This window comes from Saccostrea cucullata, unplaced genomic scaffold (assembly GCF_032062105.1).
Source record: "Saccostrea cucullata isolate Sc308-1 unplaced genomic scaffold, CSIRO_AGI_Scuc_v1 ctg1281, whole genome shotgun sequence".
Lineage (NCBI taxonomy): Eukaryota > Metazoa > Mollusca > Bivalvia > Ostreida > Ostreidae > Saccostrea > Saccostrea cuccullata.
The window spans coordinates 26,707-47,178 of NW_026927343.1; the positions used below are offsets into that span (position 1 = coordinate 26,707).

General features: G+C 36.5%; 1 protein-coding gene across 1 annotated transcript in view; it reads left to right on the plus strand.

Moving 5' to 3' along the window:
• The window catches only part of LOC134274153 (uncharacterized), a 42,380-nt gene that overhangs the window by 13,958 nt on the left and 7,950 nt on the right, over window positions 1–20,472 (plus strand). Inside the window, exons 4-11 of the mRNA XM_062756408.1 lie at window positions 1,890–2,136; window positions 3,962–3,991; window positions 5,497–7,841; window positions 10,668–12,510; window positions 14,042–14,163; window positions 14,361–14,445; window positions 15,364–15,492; window positions 15,914–16,022. Of these exons, the coding sequence (XP_062612392.1) occupies window positions 1,890–2,136; window positions 3,962–3,991; window positions 5,497–7,841; window positions 10,668–12,510; window positions 14,042–14,163; window positions 14,361–14,445; window positions 15,364–15,492; window positions 15,914–16,022 (4,910 nt within the window). The remainder of the gene's footprint in view (window positions 1–1,889; window positions 2,137–3,961; window positions 3,992–5,496; window positions 7,842–10,667; window positions 12,511–14,041; window positions 14,164–14,360; window positions 14,446–15,363; window positions 15,493–15,913; window positions 16,023–20,472) is intronic.

Below are 20,472 nucleotides of genomic sequence, written 5' to 3' on the forward strand. Positions count from 1 at the left end.
ACAAACTGATGGTAAACAAGGGACTAAAGAGAAAACTAGACAACCTGAAGGTAAACAAGGGGTTATAGACAGAACCAGACAAACTGATGGTAAACAAGGTGCTATAGACAGAACTAGACAAACTGATGGTAAACAAGGTGCTATAGACAGAACTAGACAAACTGATGGTAAACAAGGTGCTATAGACAGAACTAGACAAACTGATGGTAAACAAGGGGCTATAGACAGAACTAGACTAACTGTTGGTAAACAAGGGGCTATAGACAGAACTAGACTAACTGTTGGTAAACAAGGTGCTATAGACAGAACTAGACAAACTGATGGTAAACAAGGAGCTATAGAAAGAACTTGACTAACTGTTAGTAAACAAGGTGCTATAGACAGAACTAGACTAACTGATGGTAAACAAGGTGCTATAGACAGAACTAGACTAACTGTTGGTAAACAAGGGGCTATAGACAGAACTAGACTAACTGTTGGTAAACAAGGTGCTATAGACAGAACTAGACAAACTGATGGTAAACAAGGTGCTATAGACAGAACTAGACAAACTGATGGTAAACAAGGTGCTATAAACAGAACTAGACAACCTGAAGGTAAACAAGGGGCTATAGAAAGAACTTGAAAAAATGTTGGTAAACAGAGATTTATAGACAGAACTAGAAAAACTGAAAGTAAACAAGGGGCTATAGACAGAACTAGAAAAACTGAAGGAAAACAAGAGGCTATAGACAGAACTAGACAAACTTAAAAGAAAACTGGTGCTAAACATAAGGTAAATATAGAGTTGTAAAGAGACAACTAGACTTAAGGTGAAAAATTAGCTATAAAGAAAACAACTCAAACTTCAGGTAATCAATTAGCTTGAGAAACGACAACTTCCGTGCTATTTGTTTTCTCACTGCAGCCTCTTTTCCATATCACATATTCTAGTTTCTATAGCCTATAAGAAAGCATTCACTGGTAGCTCTGAGGGGCAAAAAGGAAAGAAGCTGAATTATTCTTTTATGATTTTTGGTATTCTTTTCAGATTTACCCACAAACCGCTGTTTTTCACTAAGTGATCTATTAGTATGAAGAAAAACAAGGCCGTTCTTTCAAACTGGGTTAAACAAAAAATATTCCCTTATCTGTGAATGCTTTAACATCTCTTTTTTGTCCAGCAAATGAAAAAGGACATTTATTACTTCTATCGCGGAGTCTTTAAATCAAACAATAATCAAGAACAGAGTGTTTTAAAGACTATCCTTGGAAGCCAGAACTCTGTGACATATCGATCTCTCAGCAGTAGAACACACACAATAAAAGAATATTCTCTGATTTTGGTAAACGATTCTATGCAGATCAAACCGTCAAAGTATCGATTGGTTTCTTCCCGCGGGCTCACTAGCTATGTAAACCCGGCATCAAACATGCATGTGAAGCCATTGTCCTCAGCCATATTGTTAATAATTCACTCGTCGATCATCCTTTTGTTTAGAAATGATATAATGTTAATCAGCGAGAAAAACAGCTAACAAGACATTTTTATGTCAAATTATCAATCAATGCATTGGTAAAAAAAATCATGGAAAAAATGAATTTCCATTTAGATGTATTTATTTCATACGCGGTTCGATGTGGATCAAGGACGCGTTTCCAATCAATGAAAACAATTCAGAATCTTAAGTTTGTTTTTATTAAACATATTGCAGCATATAAAGTATATAAACATATTGCAGTATATAAAGTATATAAACATATTGCAGCATATAAAGTATATAAACAAATTGCAGCATATAAAGTATATAAATATATTGCAGCATATAAAGTATAACCCTGAATAAAAATACTGCAAAAAATGTTGTTCGATTTATAATAGTACATAATTTCTGGGGGGTGTTTTACAGACAGAAGAACAAGCCAAACCTCCACTCAAAAAATCCACGTCAATTGATCAAGCGCCAAAACGACCACCACTACCTCGGCAGAAATCACTTCCGGTTCCGGTAGTCCTACCCAAGGTTCCGGAGACAACCGTGTCCCCTCAACAGACCCCAAGTCAGGTCAGTCTGTCTGGCCGCTCTGACGTCATTGTACCCGAGAGCTCGGAGTCCGAGGACTATGCAACCTTACCAGCAAAAGCCAAGTTTAGCTGTAAGTCTCTTTCCACATTCACCCTCTTTGTTAGCATGTGGAGGATCATAAGTTTGATATGGTGTGTACTATGGTTTGGTTGTGTTGTTCAGCTGTAAGTCTCAGTGTGGAAAGCTCCTCTATGTTAGCATGTGGCGGATCATGGATTGGTGTGTGTGTTGAGGTGCATTGCATTGCAGTGGGGTGTATGTTGTTCAGAAATTTAGATAATTTACAATGTTTTATCCAATTTGTATTTGAATGCAAAGAAATTCTAAATTTGAATAAAGTTATCTGTTAACAGTATTACTGTAGGTTATTTGTTGAATTGTCTAGATTTGTAGGCCATTTGTTGATGCTGTTAATTGTCTAGATCTAATTACTACGGAAGCGTATTAGTCCCACGCTATATTATTTTTAAAGTTGGTAATTCCAACATTAAAAATGGAAATTCAAACTTTAATCTTGGAAATTCCAACATTAAAGTTGCATGTTAATTCCAAATTTAATGTTGAAAATTCCAAATTTAATGTTGAAAATTCCAACTTAAATCTTGGCTTTTCCAACTTAAAAGTTGGTAATTCCAAATTTAAAATTCCAACTTTTGTCTTGGCTTTTTCAACTTTATTTTGAGATCTTCTATCCCCTTTTCTTAGTTTGATTTTTCCCTTTATTTTAAACCATTACCAATTTTATTAATGTAAATGTAATACACTACAATAGACTTGCTTGCAATGAATTTTCGCAACCTAGATTGGGGATGGAGATAAGAGGTGCTTTAAGAAGGGCGGACGGGGTCATAGGGAGTTATGGTATAAAACTTCAATAATGCTTAATATATACAAGTACATTGAAATCAGTCGATGAGAACTTTTTATCTGTGTCAGTTTATTTTTACCCTGACCTTTCCTATGACCTTACATATAATTTCCAACTTTTAATCAGAAATTGTTATATTTCTTTTGGTCCTCTAATATAATTACGAGTTCAGTGTCAAGTTTTTATTAATTAAAAATAAATGTATGTAATGATTACTACTGTAGGATCCTATTTTATGTTAATATCAATTTCTTAAGTTATGTTAAATTATAAAATGCTTTCTTTGGTTGGTAGTTGGGGAATTAATGTCGCGGCTGTTGCAGGAAAAAAATACATAACCTTCGTATAAAGAGACTTTCAGTCAACTCCGTACATGACAGGATTTCAACCTAACATATTCAAGAGATCGGACATGCATTTATCAAGCTTTAAAAATGAGACCGTTATTTGGTATTTTATAATCAGGATTCATCAAACGCTACATTACATGCCACAAATACATCAGTACTAATTACAAGTATCAATTCTGTATATGGAACATTATATTTTCAGTTTGGGCACTATTAACAATCAACTATCAATACTATATTTTGGCAAATTATTGTATTATTAGAGGGGGGGGGGGTTGACACGCCCTCATGCACCCCCTCCCTTCAGCTCTTATGCTATGCACAATAAAATGATTCCTTCTAAAATCATCATTTCAAAATAAAGTTGCATCTTTCCATTTTAATTACATACATGTATAAAATGAGTTATGCTACTAAGTACCTCAGACAATATAATGCATAAAGCCATATAAAGTTGGAAGAGCCAAGAATAAAGGTGGAATTTCCAAGATTAAAGTTTGAATGTCCAACTTTAAAGTTGGAATAACCAACTTAAAAAAAATACTGCGTGGCACTAATACGCTTCCGTAAATTACAGTAATATACTGTAGGTCATTTGTTGATGCTGGGAATTAGATCTGTTTACAGTATTGCTGTAAGCTCAAACTTGCAATAAATAATCTGTTTCCTTCTTGCAGCCGCGCTGTGGAATATGGTTGGAAGCTGTGGTAAATAACAACGCATGCGAAAATGTTTTATTGAATTAGACCAACACTTTAATTATAATTGCTTGCCTTCTCCTTATCTAGCTAGGATGAAAGTAATTGGGTTGATATAGCTATATGGAAAAATTCTTTGAAATTTTTTAACGCTAAATTTTCAAAATATAATTTTTGTTTCCAGAAGTTTAACAATGCTTTGAGTCGTCCCGTTTTAGCCAGTGGGTAGGAAAAGGGCAAATAAACACTTTTATTGATATGGTGTAAGGCATTTTGCTTTGCTGCTAATTTTTTTCATTAAAACCAATCTTGCTTTCTTCTTCGTCAGCAAATTTTCGCCGTATACAAATGTCTTTTTTTTTTGTTATCCATACTCGATTAAGTGTTTTATAATGTACGCTGTTTGCATGTATATGGCTAATTCTGCTTTCTCTTGCTTTTAACGGCAGATAACATAAATCCTTAATTCTGTGTAGCATTCGATAAATTCATAGAAAGTGTCTAAATGTACTGTAGAATAATATGATAGACCTTTGTTATTTTACACCATAATCAGGCGATTTCGGAAAACACAAGTCCTCATAGATCAATATGGCTGATTTTTTCGACATCCATATACGGAGATTTTCCTGTTTTGCATCAAACCTTTTTTAAACAATGTAGAATAATTGAGGAAAACTGACAACAGTCATGTTTTTACTCTACTATTAATATAACACTTGTATATTCTGCTACAATTTGTTTACATGTGCATCAATTATGTGTTCAGGTTTCCTGTATTTTCCCGGTCATGATTTGCTTACGCGATTTATTAGATTGGTAACTGTTTTTTTTTTAATTATCTACAAATATACAAGTATATATTTTATCTAAAACAATTTTTTAGCAAAATAATACATTACATATTTATATTGTTCTTTTCTCTGTTTTCCTGTACCTATACACTTGAACTCATAATTTGGCAAAGTAACAAACCCTATTCAATTTTTGTTCAAGAAAGATACCAACTGAACCTGATTTGATAATATTTTCCACAATTTATTTGAATTTTTTTTTTAATTAGAGTAACATTTTTTTTTGTCTAAGTTGTAAATGCAAAAGGCACATTAATTTGTGTACATAATCACCCGAAGCACCAAAAAGAATTATATCATTTAATTTACAAGTATAGAAACTGATATCTGTGAAAAGCTAAAATGGGTTTTACTTTATTTTGTCAGGCATTTCAATAACCGAAAAAGATTCAAAATTCTGTAAATATGCATTACATTCTTTTTTGACTTTAACATGATTATGGAATTGTAGAAATAACCCCGCGCGTAATCTCCTTGCCTTTTATTCTCGTACTTGACACTAGTTTGTGTCTACATTTACAATATGCAGGTGTAGATATGATTCATGTTATAAATCTTAGACGATTGAAAGTTTACAGACATTGTTAAATAACAGGCCAGACAATTTTCATTCTTCTTTTCATTTGTTATCATTTTTAATTTGAATATCATTATTTTCAGCTATGGGACCGATGGGTCGGAGTGCACATTCACGTAGTGATTCCGAGTCATCGGATGTGACGTCAGACGTTGATATGGTGGATGTATCTATGCAATATCAGCAGGGAGACGCTATCAGTCCTGACGACGGAAGTGACGATTACTCCATGATGAGTATCGGCAGCAGCGGGGAAGAGAGTCTGAAGCGGAAGCCAAAACATCGCCCCAAATCTCTCAGTATCCCGAGATCTCAGAGTGCCACGTCATCAGACGACGAGACTTCAGACAGCAATGTTAGTACAGACACAGAGTGCCGCTTGGCTCATCTTGAAGGAATGGATGGTGAACTAGTTGCGCGCGCAGCTTCTGCCTTTGCAGAAGAAATGGAAGACTTCCAATCGCATGATCCGTGGAAAGAACTTCAGTTGAAACCAGGAGGTGATTTGCATGACGATATGAAGAAGAGAAGCCCGTATGCCCCACGGAGCCCTAGCTGGAGGGAGGGGTTGGAGAGTCCACCCTTTTCTCCGAGACGTCGTGACTCTTACCCAGGGAAAAAACGAGGGTCCCCGACCCGTTCCCCAAAAGAACGGCATCACTTCACGTTCGCTGAGCTTCCCACGTCACCGACAGCAAAACAACCGCAGTCAGAGACGGACGTTCTTTACGCGGCGGAATACCCGGATGATCAGCCAGCATATATTCCCGGAGTTCATCCTCTTGACGACAAAAATGTTCACGGTTATGCATCTGGTTATGATAAAGAAGGACAAAGGGAACACGTGGATATTGTTGATTACGAATGTGAGCCTAGAATAATTGCACGTATACCTGAATCAACTGCCTGTATGGATTTAGCTACGTATGCCGCCACTATCGCTAGCAACACGGCAAACCTAACTCAAATGTCAGTGTCTCCGACAAATCTTAATGTTCACTCGAATAGGGAGAATATGATATCTCCCGACTCTCAAGGGAGTAATGGAAGTGCGTCCCCAATATCACCCGGGTATTACGAACACGGGACTATTCCTGAGGAGGACGAGGAGGAGGAGGAGATAGAGCTCGCCGATCCCTCCTCTAAATCTATTGACTATCAGGGAAGTAAACGCCAGAAAGCCCGCCCCCCGTCAACCGACTGGTCCCCGGTGATTGACCTCTCACCTATCCTGGACGTGTCGCCCTCTATTGAGGAGGCGGAGCAGGAAGACATGTTAGTGATTCAGGAGCAGGAGAGGAGGAGGAGGGAATCACAAGAGGAGGACACTTCCGGTGAGGAATCGAAGCACTTTTTCCAACCGGTGAAAGAGGAGGACGATTTAAAGTCTTTCTACGGACTAAAACGATACGATCGTGTGGAAGATATTTGTAAGTTGTTGGATGTTCCTGCTAGTGAGTTTGAAGACATTAAGAAAAGCCCGGACACACAAGGGAATGTTTCTATTACTAATACTGCTGGTTCTTCGCAAATGGCTGTCACCACAACAGAACAGCCGTTTGTGTGTACAACATCTGTTTCCTCGAACACGACCACTACAGATATACCCCCACAGACGTCTTCAGAAAATAAGATAAAACTTAACATGTCTAATGTTTTAAATTCCTCGAAAGGAAAAATGGACTCTGTAGATGCAGCCTCTCCTAGTTCAGATAAGTCTGATGGAAAAGGTGACGGTAAATCAAAGGAGAGCAAAGTAAGACGAAAACTGCCAGAGCCCACCGCCGACATGATAGCTCAACATTCCAGAAAGAAGAAGCCCCTGCCGCCACTACCGCCCACTACCTTACAAAAAGATCCAGAAAGCGAGCAGAAAAATAAAAACTATGCCACAGTGATTATACCAGAAAGAAAATTTACGTCTGCTGCGTCAAAGTCGTTGTCGGAACCCCCGCCTGCCAAAAATTTGAAGGATCAAATTCAGAAACAAGATTCGGAGGAACGGAGACGAAGAGCAAAAGATCTGAAAGCCAAGCCGGATCCGTTACTGATACAGCATATTGAAGCAGAGGAAAAGTCACTGTCTCCTCAATATAAAGTTTTGGATTCTCCACCGAGTCCGGAATCTAGGTCATCGTTAAAACGAGACTACTCGGACAGCACTTCTGTGTCGCCATCTTCATCTCCCGACCGTGAACTTTACCCCTTCCCGTCCCCGGTCACGCCCCCCGACTCAGATTCCTCCCCGCCCAAACCCCACTCCCCCTCCTCCCCCGGGACGGACAACTTCGAAGACGACGGAGAACCGAAAGACAGGGCGCCCTCCGCTGAACCGATTTACGAGTGTATCTTCCCGGTGCCTGCTGGGAAAACTGAGACTGTGGGAAAAGTCACGACCGGAAGAGGAAGAAGCAGGAGAGCTGATCAGGTCTGGTAACTCTTTTTACATATAAGTAAAACAGCAGTTAATAGTCTCCGTGATATCTTAATGCTTATTCAGTTAGGTACGTGAATTTGGATTTTGTTTGATTTATTTTAGGTGAATGATAAATATAAATACACGTTGTATATCCAATAAAAAAATTCAATTTATTTTAACTTTAAATGACTTTTTCATGAAGGAGGAAAATTATAGGGGCCTCTTAGTTTTCACGGCATGTGTTTAAAATAATAAGCTAAAAGCAAGTAAGAAGAAGAATATTTTATAACCAAAGCGAAGCTACTGTTTTATTTCTCCCCCAAAGGAGTGGTAGCTTTAAAGACCCACGGCAGTTAATAAAATAAATGGTTTAATGGTGTATTTAATACCGGCTGATTGATTTTTAACACATTCTTATTCATGGTGAGTAGAGTATCGGCGAACAAATTCAAAGACAATTCATTAGGTTCCACTAATGTAATCAGTGGCCACCAGGCGGCGTCTCTAACCTCAGATCTGTCCTAACAGGATCGAGATAATTGACGAGAAACTTTTCCATCAGATTTAACCGTCATATGTGGGGGATTTTTAGAGAGAGAATATTAAGGACAAATGATACAAATAAAATAGGATGCCTGGATTGTTTATATATTTTTGAACCTATATTGGTTGTAAATGGGCAAATGATAAATATACATTTCTAAAATATTAAGAAATTGTGAACTTTCCATGACGCTCAAAATACGACATTTTTTGCATCCATTCTTTTTAATCTTTGCAACTTTTTGTCAATTGAAATCCCTTGATTGTGAAACTTTGAATAAAAAAAGAAGTTATGTGGTAAAAGTTATTCCTATTGAACATGACTAAAGTTCAAATTTTTTGAAACTTTGAATAAAAAACGAAAAATTTATGCGGTAAAAGTTATTCCTATTGAACATGACTAAAGTTTTTATTTTCAAGATTTTTGAAAAAAAATGTTTATTTCATCTGTTCTTAACTGAAGATATACTGCTGGAATGTTTACTGATTTCCGTACATATATGGTTGTTTGGGATTGTATTTCTGAAGAAAGCATGTAACTGTAATTGTAGTTTATTGAAAGAGTACTGCATTATTTTTATCCAGTATTGAAATTTAAATCAAAATCAATTCTTGATTTTTTTTTATCTACATATTATGTTCACAGCCATGCACATACTTGAATTCCAACTAGAGTAAGCACAGATATGTTATTTACTATGTACACTGAAGAAAAATTTATAAATTTAAACAGCTCATTGACTTTCGCTTAATTTGAAGCTTTATTTCACAAATCTTATAAATGTAAAAATCCATGCAAAACGCTCGATCAATTCATTAAAATTTATCGTTATGACTTCTCTATTTTTTTACGGGACCATCTTTTTTGGTTCTAATAAGATTTATTGATTATTTTTAGATTTATTAATTCTTTTTGAGATTTATTAATTATTTTTTAGATTTGTTAATTATTTTTAATCAAAATAGAAGACAGACTTGGTGGTTTAATTTTCTGCTTTATAAATAAAAACGCTGACGAACTTTCGTCCTCTGTCAAATTTTTACAATTAATTTTCGGTATACAACAATTGAAAAATCCCACTTAGTACAAGTGTACTACATTTCAGCATTAATAATGTGCTAAATTTGTTTGGAGTCTTTAATATAATGTCGTCAGCATTTACAAGATATTAATTTTTTTTTAATTCCATCACGTAAATTTGCAACTATGCTAACACGTCACCTGCCATCAAAACAACTGCTAGTGAGTTTGTAAGCAGACGGCCACGTGCTGTTCGCGCGCGTTTTCTCTCGTGTGTTTTCCGTCCTTACAACACCCGTTTATATCAACATAAAATCGAATTGATCCGTCTTTGAAATTCGATCCACGCCAGGGAAGGCGCGGGGGATCATAGCTAATTAATGATTTAAACTTCATACCTACATGCTGAGTTTGTTTTCAATCGGAAGTAGATAGTGTTTGTATGATTTAAGATGTGAACGTATATTCTTAGTGTGAGGAACATGGGATTTTATTCTTAGTAACATGAATATGGATAGAAAAGCTGAAATGGTAATGTAATTACGAGATATTTTATAGGTCCCCTGTTTATTTGTGTATGGAATGTTAACCAGAATTGATTACCAATACGACGTTCGTATATTAAAGCAAAATAATGGTCATTTCTTCTATAAATGCCTAGATCACACTCACTTGCAAAATGCTCTCATGGTTTTTAATTCGAGGGGGTAGGTTTGTAAATATTTCGATATTTTACTGACCCTTCTTGTTATTGACAATAAATATGTGACAAAGCCACTTTATCTATTTTTACTCGAGCTCTTGATTCCAGTCAGCAGTCGTCCATTCGCCATGGCTATATATCTGACTCATAGTAAGAGGCATAGGGAAGAAATACGTGGGAATTGTAAAATCAATTTTTGGTTTATTGATTTCCCTACCAAAAAAACGGATTTTTCTTCGCGATAGAAAATTTGCAGAAGGACTCTTATTCCAGCTTCTTTGTGTGCGTGACATGTATTTGAATGACTGACCTAGGGTTATCTAACGTAGTGTGAACTACAGTCTACATTCCATCAATTATTCATACATCAACGTTTATTCTAATTCTCTCGAGTTATCTGATGGTGTTTGTTTTTGTATGTTCACTTATATTTAACCAAATTTACATTGACACCTAAAGGAATGCATATCCATTTATCTCGTTGATTGCGTTTTATGATGGGCATTTCTTTCGGATGATTATAAATAGACTTTTCTTAACTTTCTAACCTTGTTTTCCTTTTTTTCAGTCTGCTGTAGATGGCAAAAAAGTGAGACGGAAATTACCACCACTTCCGCCGGAAGAGGCGGGCGCAACTCCGCCGCCAATACCACCCAAACCGAAATCGTACAGCGCAGCCCGCCGGAACCCTCCTCGGCACAGGTCCGGGTATATCACGCCCTCGTCTACTAGTGATGAATCGATGAATGAGGAAGATTTCGAGGTCGCCATGCTCACGAAACAGCGTCGCATGAATGATTTAGACAAACCGTCACTGGACCGATGGAATGGGAATTACCTACCGCCTGACATGGATGATTCTAAAGTTAGGAAAAACGTGAAACAAATGTATAATGAAGATGTGAAGGCTAATATACCTCCTGATGGTGCTGTGCAATCTAAAGTAGGAGCTATGGATCAGTATAATAAAGAAAAAGACGAAACAGATCAAATAATTGATTCTTTGATTACTATATATGGTGTGCCAATAACACAGGCAATGAAATCATTGAAGAAACGCCTACAAGATGAGTTAAGACGTGTGACGGAAGGAAGAAGGCGTCGAATTGAAGAAATTGAGGAAATTCGAGCTTTACAAGCTCAAATTTGTGAATTAAAACTCAGTCAGGATTATGCAAAAGTGCAAGCCAAACGAAATGCTCAAAAACAAGCCGCTGTAAAACCCGCAGGTCCCAGCAATAAAAAACGTGGATCCGTTCCTATGGCTGCCCCTAGATCCTCTCCTCAGGTAATGCCCCGTAGGTCCCGCCACAAGAGACAGTCTAGCGATCCAATGATCTCTAAGTTCTCTCCAATTAAGGAAGACAAAGACATTGAGGCCGATTTTCAATTAAAAGCACACAAGGAAACTACTCAGAAGTACATTACAGATGACAGCTCTCAATCAGGTCTGTCAGATAATGAAAGTATTCGTTCTGAGCCGGCCTTTAATGCTAGAGTCAAGAAAACTAAACCGTCTGCGTACACGGATATGTTCTTTAATCAAAACACCCCAAAGCGAAAGCCAAATATTGAATCTTCCTCTTCTTTTCCTTCATTGCCTCCTAAATGTCATTCAGACACTAGTCTACCAGAAAAAGTTAAATCAAAAGGAGCAGTGTATGTTTCCGATGATGACGAAACAAAAGCCAGGGAAGACAGGAAACAAAAACTTCAGCAAGAAATTGACAAACGTAAAAAGAAACTCGAAGAAACCACAAAATTGAAAACTGAATTGTTCAATTTGACACGACCAGGACAGGTGATGGCCCATAGTTATGACGACATCCCAAGAAAATCAAGTCGAACATTCCCATCGACTCGCCCGATCCCGACTGGAATTATCAAACCTTTAGAAGATGACGAGGATTTTGATGATGTTTCAGACGATAATGAATTTGTCACCAGAAGTCATCAAGAAATTAGTAAAGCGAGTGTAGTGGACTCCAACGAGGCTAATTATAGCTCCTCTGAATACCTGGCTCACAAACAGGAATCTGTGAGACGAAGGCTAGAGGACGTGACGTCATATTCAAGTCCCTATTTATATACCGGAAGTCTCAATGACTCTCGTGTTTCTAAAACTTCCAAACAGAAGGTAGACTTTTACCTAGACCCCGCGGCTAGGGACGCTGTTATAACTAGCAGTGTGACCTTACCTGACCTTCACTCTAAACGAACAGACGTGGAGTATCATGCTTCCAAGGACTATGGAGCTGTGTCAGACACGGAGACCAGTCCTCCCAGCGACTCCACCCCCGCCATGCCTCTACTCGCCGATGTGAAAGAGAAGTCCAGGCAGATCATTCACGGCATCGGAACCGGAAGCAGGCCGGTATCTGCTGAGTTCAACTTTTCTGGGGGTGTAGAAGGTACGGCTACACGTAAAATAACGAATACATTTAAGAGCGTTATTTCATGCTGAGCTCGTGGTAAGAAATTATATATTTGGTCTACAAGTGGATTAAGATTAAATAGAAAGTGCATTATTTATTAAGTTCTAAAGTTAGTTTGCGAACGTCTTAGTCTGGACGTAAAATAGCACGTATAAGACAGTGTTCATAAGATATACAAGGAGCAACTTAGGTGTAAGTCCAGAAAACAAGTATTATACCCTTTATATATTGTCCCATGGAATATGAAGATAATGAACAGTATATTCCAGATCAAAAGTCCATTGAGACAATAAAATTCGGAGCAGAGCAAACATCGACCTTTAAACTCAATCGATTTTAGATCAGGTGTCTTGATGGAGAAATCGTCACCCATAATGCGCTTTTCTTCATGTCCGGGCAAGCAGTATGGTATATATTGGTGACACTTTTATTTATCAAATTTATTTGAGTGAAAGGAGGTACATTTTTTTTAAAATAAAAGGGAAATGGATATAAGTTTAAGGACATTTTAATATCTAGTAAGTAATAAATTTATTTTGGGTTGTAAAATCGATAACATGAACGTGAAACTTGTGACTTTCTTTCCGTCTGAATTTCTGATGTCAAATTAGCGTTACAGTTTTAAGGATTTAAAATTTATAATTTAAAAGTAAAAGAGGTCGAAGTACAATCTATTACCAAATATGCATGGAAGCTACAAAGTAACTCTTTTTTAATCAATTCTGACTCCTTAAAATCGCCAATATCATAAACAGAATTTCAAGTGCACCTTTAATGTCTAATGTACTTTGAGAGAAACTTTAACAGTACCTTAAAAGTTTATTTTTTTAGCTTTAAAGGAGGCACGATAATTTAGAATTGATTTTATAAAAACATTTAACGATGTCTTGACTTTCATTTGTGATAGATGTGTGATAACTAGAACGTTACGCCCAGTCCTTATACTTGTATAATTTCCTTGAATGACGTCATTGATGTGCGTACGTTCACATTACAATGCTTATTGGCTGGGAACTAATCGGTTTCACATGACAAAAACACATTGTCATCAAGTGTTTTGCCATCGATAAAAAATTAATCTCTTTTAGGAACATGTGTATTTTGACATTATACAGAAATTATAGTAGCTTGAAAAACAATACATTTGATATTTATAAATAGTATTGTTTTAGTAAATTGGTTTCTACAAAGATATCGCGATGATATTCTACACTCTACAAGAAAAAAAAAAGATATTGTATATGCATTGCAGTAACAATAAACTTTTAAAAGATTATGATTGATGATCTATATTTCCCTTCACGCAATTTCGTTTATTTTTTTTAAACTGCTTTTTAAAAGTCTGTAATAAAATTGACAAAATCATATCATCTTGTAATCGTCTATACATAGATATATCAACATGATTTTTTTCAAATATTAAAAGTGGCATTTGACCTTACGAATGCTGACAAAAGAAATATTGTAAACAAATTAATTATCATTTACTGCTTTAATTGTCGTCCAGACCTGATGAACGGCATGCATCGTGTGGAGAGCGATAACAGCGTGGACGCGGACGAACCGATCATGAAGCACATGATGGAGGGCGGGGTCACCATCCTTAAACAGCTAGAACGGAAGAAACAGGTGCCCGTCATAAAAAAAATTATGGAAATAATTTACTTCCTATTTAAATTATAATTTGAAATATACAATCAGTCAATGAGGTGATTCTTTTTATGGACAGTTTTTTTTTTAAATTTTGATTCCTTTTTCTCTTATTTTTAAAAATATTCAATGATCTAATGTGATAGGCCCCCTAAATCTCTTTGTTTTGTTGCTAGCCTCCCCGACCCCAGCCGAAGGTGTACGATTTCCCCATAAAGAGGATTTTACTGACACGGGACCCCAAGGATCGATCCATCAAAGGTAGCTAACTCTTGATGTTACCCCATGATTTCTTTTCAAGGTGAAGAAATGGCCATAACCATCTTATAATATTGGCATTATGAAAATAAAAGTGATTAACAATGATTGCTTACATAGTAGTTTCTAAAGTGTTTAAGAAGTCAAAATTTATAAATAACATTTAGTAGCAATGCTCTCATTATTAACTTCCATAAATAACAGGAAATAAAATTGTATTGAAAGATTTTATAAAAGAAACACATAGGTATATTAAATCATTTTAAAATTATCGATTTTCATAATAAGAGCAGCTCCAAAAATTTTTACGAACAAAAGAGCGATGTACTAATTGAGTTATTTTGATATTGTCTGAAATTAGTTTTTTTTTTCAAATCATAATTACAAACCTAGGAGCACCAATTAATCAAAACACGCATGAAAATAAAGTTGCAATATTTCATCTACTAAGTGTGTATATTTTTTTTTCAGTGAACGAATTCTTCCTGTAAGACAATGTATAAAACTTATTTGATACACGTGAACAAGTGTCCGTATATTCTTTAGATGATATTTTGTGTAGAGTGGCTTTTTATTCTGGTAGCGTGCTCTGGTTGCTTGGTCTTTTTTACTGCATAACAAAATATGCTTGAGGTGGATATATACATTTGAAACAAGTAGAGTCTCAATTCAGAGTTTTTAGTATGTTTTTCAGAAATATCTACTTCGAATTCTTTTCATTTGTTCCAGTTTGGGTCAAGGGTTTGTGAAATATTTGTGGTTTATATGGGAACAGGTGGCGGGCAACAGGATAGATATGAAAGAAAGCCATCTTATGATAAATTGTTGAATAGATGACTAAAATCATTTTTTTTTTCACCAGAATTTTTTTCAGTATCTAGTAAATGATGTTTAACTTATTGTACATAAAAATCTTTTTAGCAGGGAACGGGCTGGGAATGAAAATCGTGGGTGGTCGAACCATTCCGGGGACAAAAACAGTAGGTGCCTATGTAGCCGCTATTTACCAAGGAGGCGTGGCTGAACAGTTACTCGGGGAACTACAAGAGGGTAATCATTAGTTTTCTTTAAATCTCTAAAATATCAATCTTCCTCATAACAGATACACAAATCTTCATTGAAAATTGTTGATTCTTTTTTATTTATCCAGGATTCAAATCATGTGTCGGTCTCTTTATAATTTTTTTTTAAACATGAAAGTGTTTGGAGAGTACTTCTTTACGGTACAGTGTACAAGTATAATGTATTTCAAATCTGTATATTTATTTGATGCGTGCAATTACACGTGGAAGTAATAATGACTTAGAAGTTATTACACCCGGAAGTAATTATGACAAGGAAGTAATTACATGTACACCCGGAAGTAATAATGAAAGAGGAGTAATTACACTCGGAAGTAATTATGAAAGGGAAGTAATTACACTCGGAATTCGTTACATTGGGAGGTAATTATGACGGAATCCTTTAATAGGTGACCAGATCCTGGAGTGGAATGGCATCGATCTCTCGGACAAGACTTACGAGGAAGTCCAAAAAATCATCTGTCAGCCGAACGGGGAAATCGAGCTGGTAGTGCGCCCGTAAGTACAGATTGTGGACGTGGTGTCTCATAAAGCGAGGGGAGATGTCCCCTAGGAATGATTACAAAAGTATCTGTATGTAGTCCGGAATATCTGATGTTTCATGCTTTTTTTTTTCATATTCTACGGTCCTGGTACGTATAAAATCTCAAAATCGTAAAAAAAAAACGCCTGGAAAACGACCGATATTTCAGACTACAGTATCTTATAGAACAGTATTTATCTGATGGCATGTTCTAAATGCAGTTAATCTTCTTTGTTTTGGTGTAATATTAATAGTAAAATTTCACTTTACATATTACTGCAGTATAGGCAGTCTAAATGCCATCGACCAAAACTGGCTCTCGTATTTATTTGACAAAAGCGATTCATTAAGACCAATATGAATAACAGAATATAGAATAATTTTATGGTAAATTGATTAGTAAAATGGTTTAACAATTAAATTGGAAACGGCAAGTGTGCTTCTAGTAGTAATGAAACGAAAGGAATATTTTCCTTTAAAATTGATAATTATACCCGCACTTTCTAAAGAAAGTTGTTACTCATGTCCGTCCGTCCGTCTGTCACACTTTTCTTCCCTGAACTCCTCCTACATTTTACACAGTAGCTTAATCATCTTTTGGGAGATGGTTGGTGGGGTAATGTAGATGTGCAGTAAGGTTTTGGAATTTTGATTTTGCCCCGGGGGGTCAAAAAAAATGACGTTTTTTATGCAAAAAGCCCCGTCTTCCCTGAACTCCTTCTACATTTTACTCAGCAGCCTAACCAGCTTTTGGGAGATGGTTGGTGGGGTCATGTAGATGTGCAGTAAGCTTTCAGAATTTTGATTTTGCCCCAGGGGGTCAAATGGGGGTCGAAAAATGACGTTTTTTAAGCAAAAAGCTCCGTCTTCCCTGAACTCCTCTTACATTTTACTCAGCAGCCTAATCATCTTTTGAAAGATGGTTGGTGGGGTCATGTAGATGTGCAGTAAGGTTCTGGAATTTTGATTTTGCCCTGGAGGGGGTCAAATGGGGGTCGAAAAATGATGTTTTTTATGCAAAAAGCCCCGTCTTCCCTGAACTCCTCTTACATTTTACTCAGGAGCCTAATCATCTTTTGGGAGAGAGAGATGGTGTCAGAGAGAGAGAAGGAGGAATTTTGATTTTGCCCCGGGGGGTCAAATGGGTGTCGAAAAATGACTTTTTTAATGCAAAAAGACCATTCTTCTCTGAACTCCTTCTACATTTTACTCAGCAGCCTAACCAGCTTTTGGGAGATGGTTGTTGGGGTCATGTAGATGTGCAGTAAGCTTTCGGAATTTTGATTTTGCCCCAGGGGCTCAAATGGGGGTCGAAAAATGACATTTTTTAAGCAAAAAGCTCCGTCTTCCCTGAACTCCTCTTACATTTTATTCAGCAGCCTAATCATCTTTTGGAAGATGGTTGGTGGGGTCATGTAGATGTGCAGTAAGGTTCTGGAATTTTGATTTTGCCCCGGGGGGTCAAATGGGGGTCGAAAAATGATGTTTTTTATGCAAAAAGCCCTGTCTTCCCTGAACTCCTCTTACATTTTACTCAGGAGCCTTAAATCATCTTTTGGGAGATGGTTGGTGGTGTCATGTAGATGTGCAGTAAAGTTTCGGAATTTTGATTTTGCCCTGGGGGGGTCAAATGGGTGTTGAAAAATGACTTTTTTAATGCAAAAAGACCCTTCTTCCCTGAACTCCTCTTACATTTTACTCAGCAGCCTAATCATCTTTTGGGAGATGGTTGGTGGGGTCATGCAGATGTGTAGTAAGGTTTCTGAATTTTGATTTTGCCCCGGGGGTCAAATGGGGGTCGAAAAATGACGTTTTTTATGCTAAAAGCCCCATCTTCCCTGAACTCCTCTTACATTTTATTCAGCAGCCTAATCATCTTTTGAGAGATGGTTGGTGGGGTCATGTAGATATGCAGTTAGGTTTCGGAATTTTGATTTTGCCCGGGGGGTCAAATGAGGGTCGAAAAATGACGTTTTTTATGGAAAAAGCCCAGTCTTCCCTAAACTCCTTTTTCGTTTTAAACAGTGGTCTTATCCTCTTTTGAGAGAGTTCACTCTTTTGAAATTTTGTTAAAACATCAAGGTCAAGGGGTAAAAAATCATAGCATGTTGGGAAACATCTTGTTATGGGTAATGTTCACTTGAAATGTGAAAGTCGAATCTCTTCTCAATGAAAAGGAAATACAACATTAATGAAAACTAAGTTAAACTTCAAGGTCAAGGTCACAGAGTCAAAAAGTCATGATACATTTGGAAAGGTCTTATCACAGGTAATATGAATGCCCTTTCATTTATCTTTCAAAATGATTAATTCAAAGCAATTAATTTGTTTATGAAATTAGGTCAAACTTCAAGGTCATGGGTAATAAAAATCATAGTGTATTTAGAATGGTATTGTCCCATTTAATACTAATACACATGTTTAATATAAAAGTCCTGTCTCTTCTCATTCAAAATATACGACCATGATGACCAATTGCAAGGTTAAATTTATTGTGACAGATGGGCAGATTGACAAACAAATGAGATTTATTGTACCCTACCTTAGCGAAAATGGGGGACAAGAAATGTCTTTGCTGTTCTTGAGAAGAAGATTTATGTTGGAAAAAGTCCCCTGCATATTTAAATGTAAATTGGTTGAAATTGGCCCAGTGGTTCTTAAGAAGTTAATGTGAAAAGTTCGCAGACAAACAGATGGACAACAGAAATCAGTACATTTCAGAAAACAGTATGCTTATAAATAGTTAATCAAGGTGCTTTGGGTAGCAAAATTAAGCTAAACTGGTATATCTAATTCATCCGCAGAGCTTAGTATATTTTAATATGCACAACCTTTTCAACTCTTATCATAATTATTTTTTAAAATTTATATCACCATGTCTCATTCAAGGGAGAACTAGAGATATGACCAGATGTATATCTGTTGAATATAAAATATGTATATGTATACTGTGTTTTTTTAGTAATTTGTTTGTTTGTTGTGACAGCAACTGTTATGGCAGCTTTTGGCAAAGGTTGAAGTTTCTCAAATGTAAGTCAAACTCCAAGGTCAAGGTCAAAGGGTCAAAATTGTTGGTATCAAAGGGAAAGTCTTGTCACAAGGAATACACATGTGAAAAAAGAGAGAAATCCCTAGAACTTCCTCACCTGTTCAAAAGTTATTGCCAAGGTTAAAGTTAAATTGGGTTCAATGCTAAGGTCTAGGTAAAAAATAATTATACCTGTTGAAAGTTCACAATGATTACACATGTTAGAGCATGAAAGTCCTAGCACCACCTGTTCAAAACTTAGGCCAAGTTTAAGGTATTTTTCTTGTAAAAGTGGGTCAAACTCCAAGGTCAAGAGATCAAAAGGTCAAAATTGGTGGTACCCATTAAAATGTTTTGCCAAAAGAAATTTACCTATGACATGTGGAAGCCATGTGTATAGCCCAATCCACTTAAAACTAAAATATGGGCAAGGTTAAAGTTTCTGTGGACAGACAAACATACATCAACATAGGAAACAAAATATGTATATAATATAGTCAAATGAAAAAAATTTCTACTATTATGGAGTCATAAGATCAATTGTCATTTCAGGTACAGGGAGTCAGTGGTTAGGGAGATCAGACACCCCCCCCCCTGGAATTAGCAGTTATTTAAATAAGACTATGTACTGTAGAGAATAAAATGACTTTGGACATCCTCCCCCTTAGAAAACAGGGACTCCACCATCATTGTTTTTATTATTATTTTTTATTTGCTTCTCAGGAAATCTTGGGCTGATTTTTTTGACTGAGGTGTGACACCCCCCCCCCCCTTTCTGAAAAAAAAAAAATTCTGGATCTGCGCCTGTATATACTGAATGTCCGCAGTGGGAGATAACTTGACAATGTGAAATTTGTCGACTGTGGCATGCGATGATTTTTGACCCTTTTTGAACTTCAACCTAACCATTTGCATTTATTTATTTTTATGCAATCTATACTAAATCTTGTACTTACCGAATGTCATACATGTAGGTCGTGAAAACGAATTCATGAAATATAATCCATATAATCCAATTAAAACACAAATGATTTTAACTGACCACACTGCATCGTCAGCATATACATGTGCTAAATAATCTCATTCGACAAACCTTTGCTGATTCCGTTGCCAGTATGAATCGGCCGAGGTGTGCCGAGAGGTGATATCTATAAATATGATAATGGGTGACGCAAACCCAATGTGAATGTAGAAAATAAGATGTTCACACGTAAAACTGTTTAGTACAAGAACAAATTTCAAACTATCATAATAAACTATGTTTTAACATAACTTTGCCATCTAGGTCTATTTTTAAAAAAAATGTGAGAGTGAGAGAGAGAGTGTGTGTGTGTGTGTGGAGGGGGGGGGGGGAGAGAGAGATAGGCATTGACAAATTAATCGAGTTGTATTTTCAA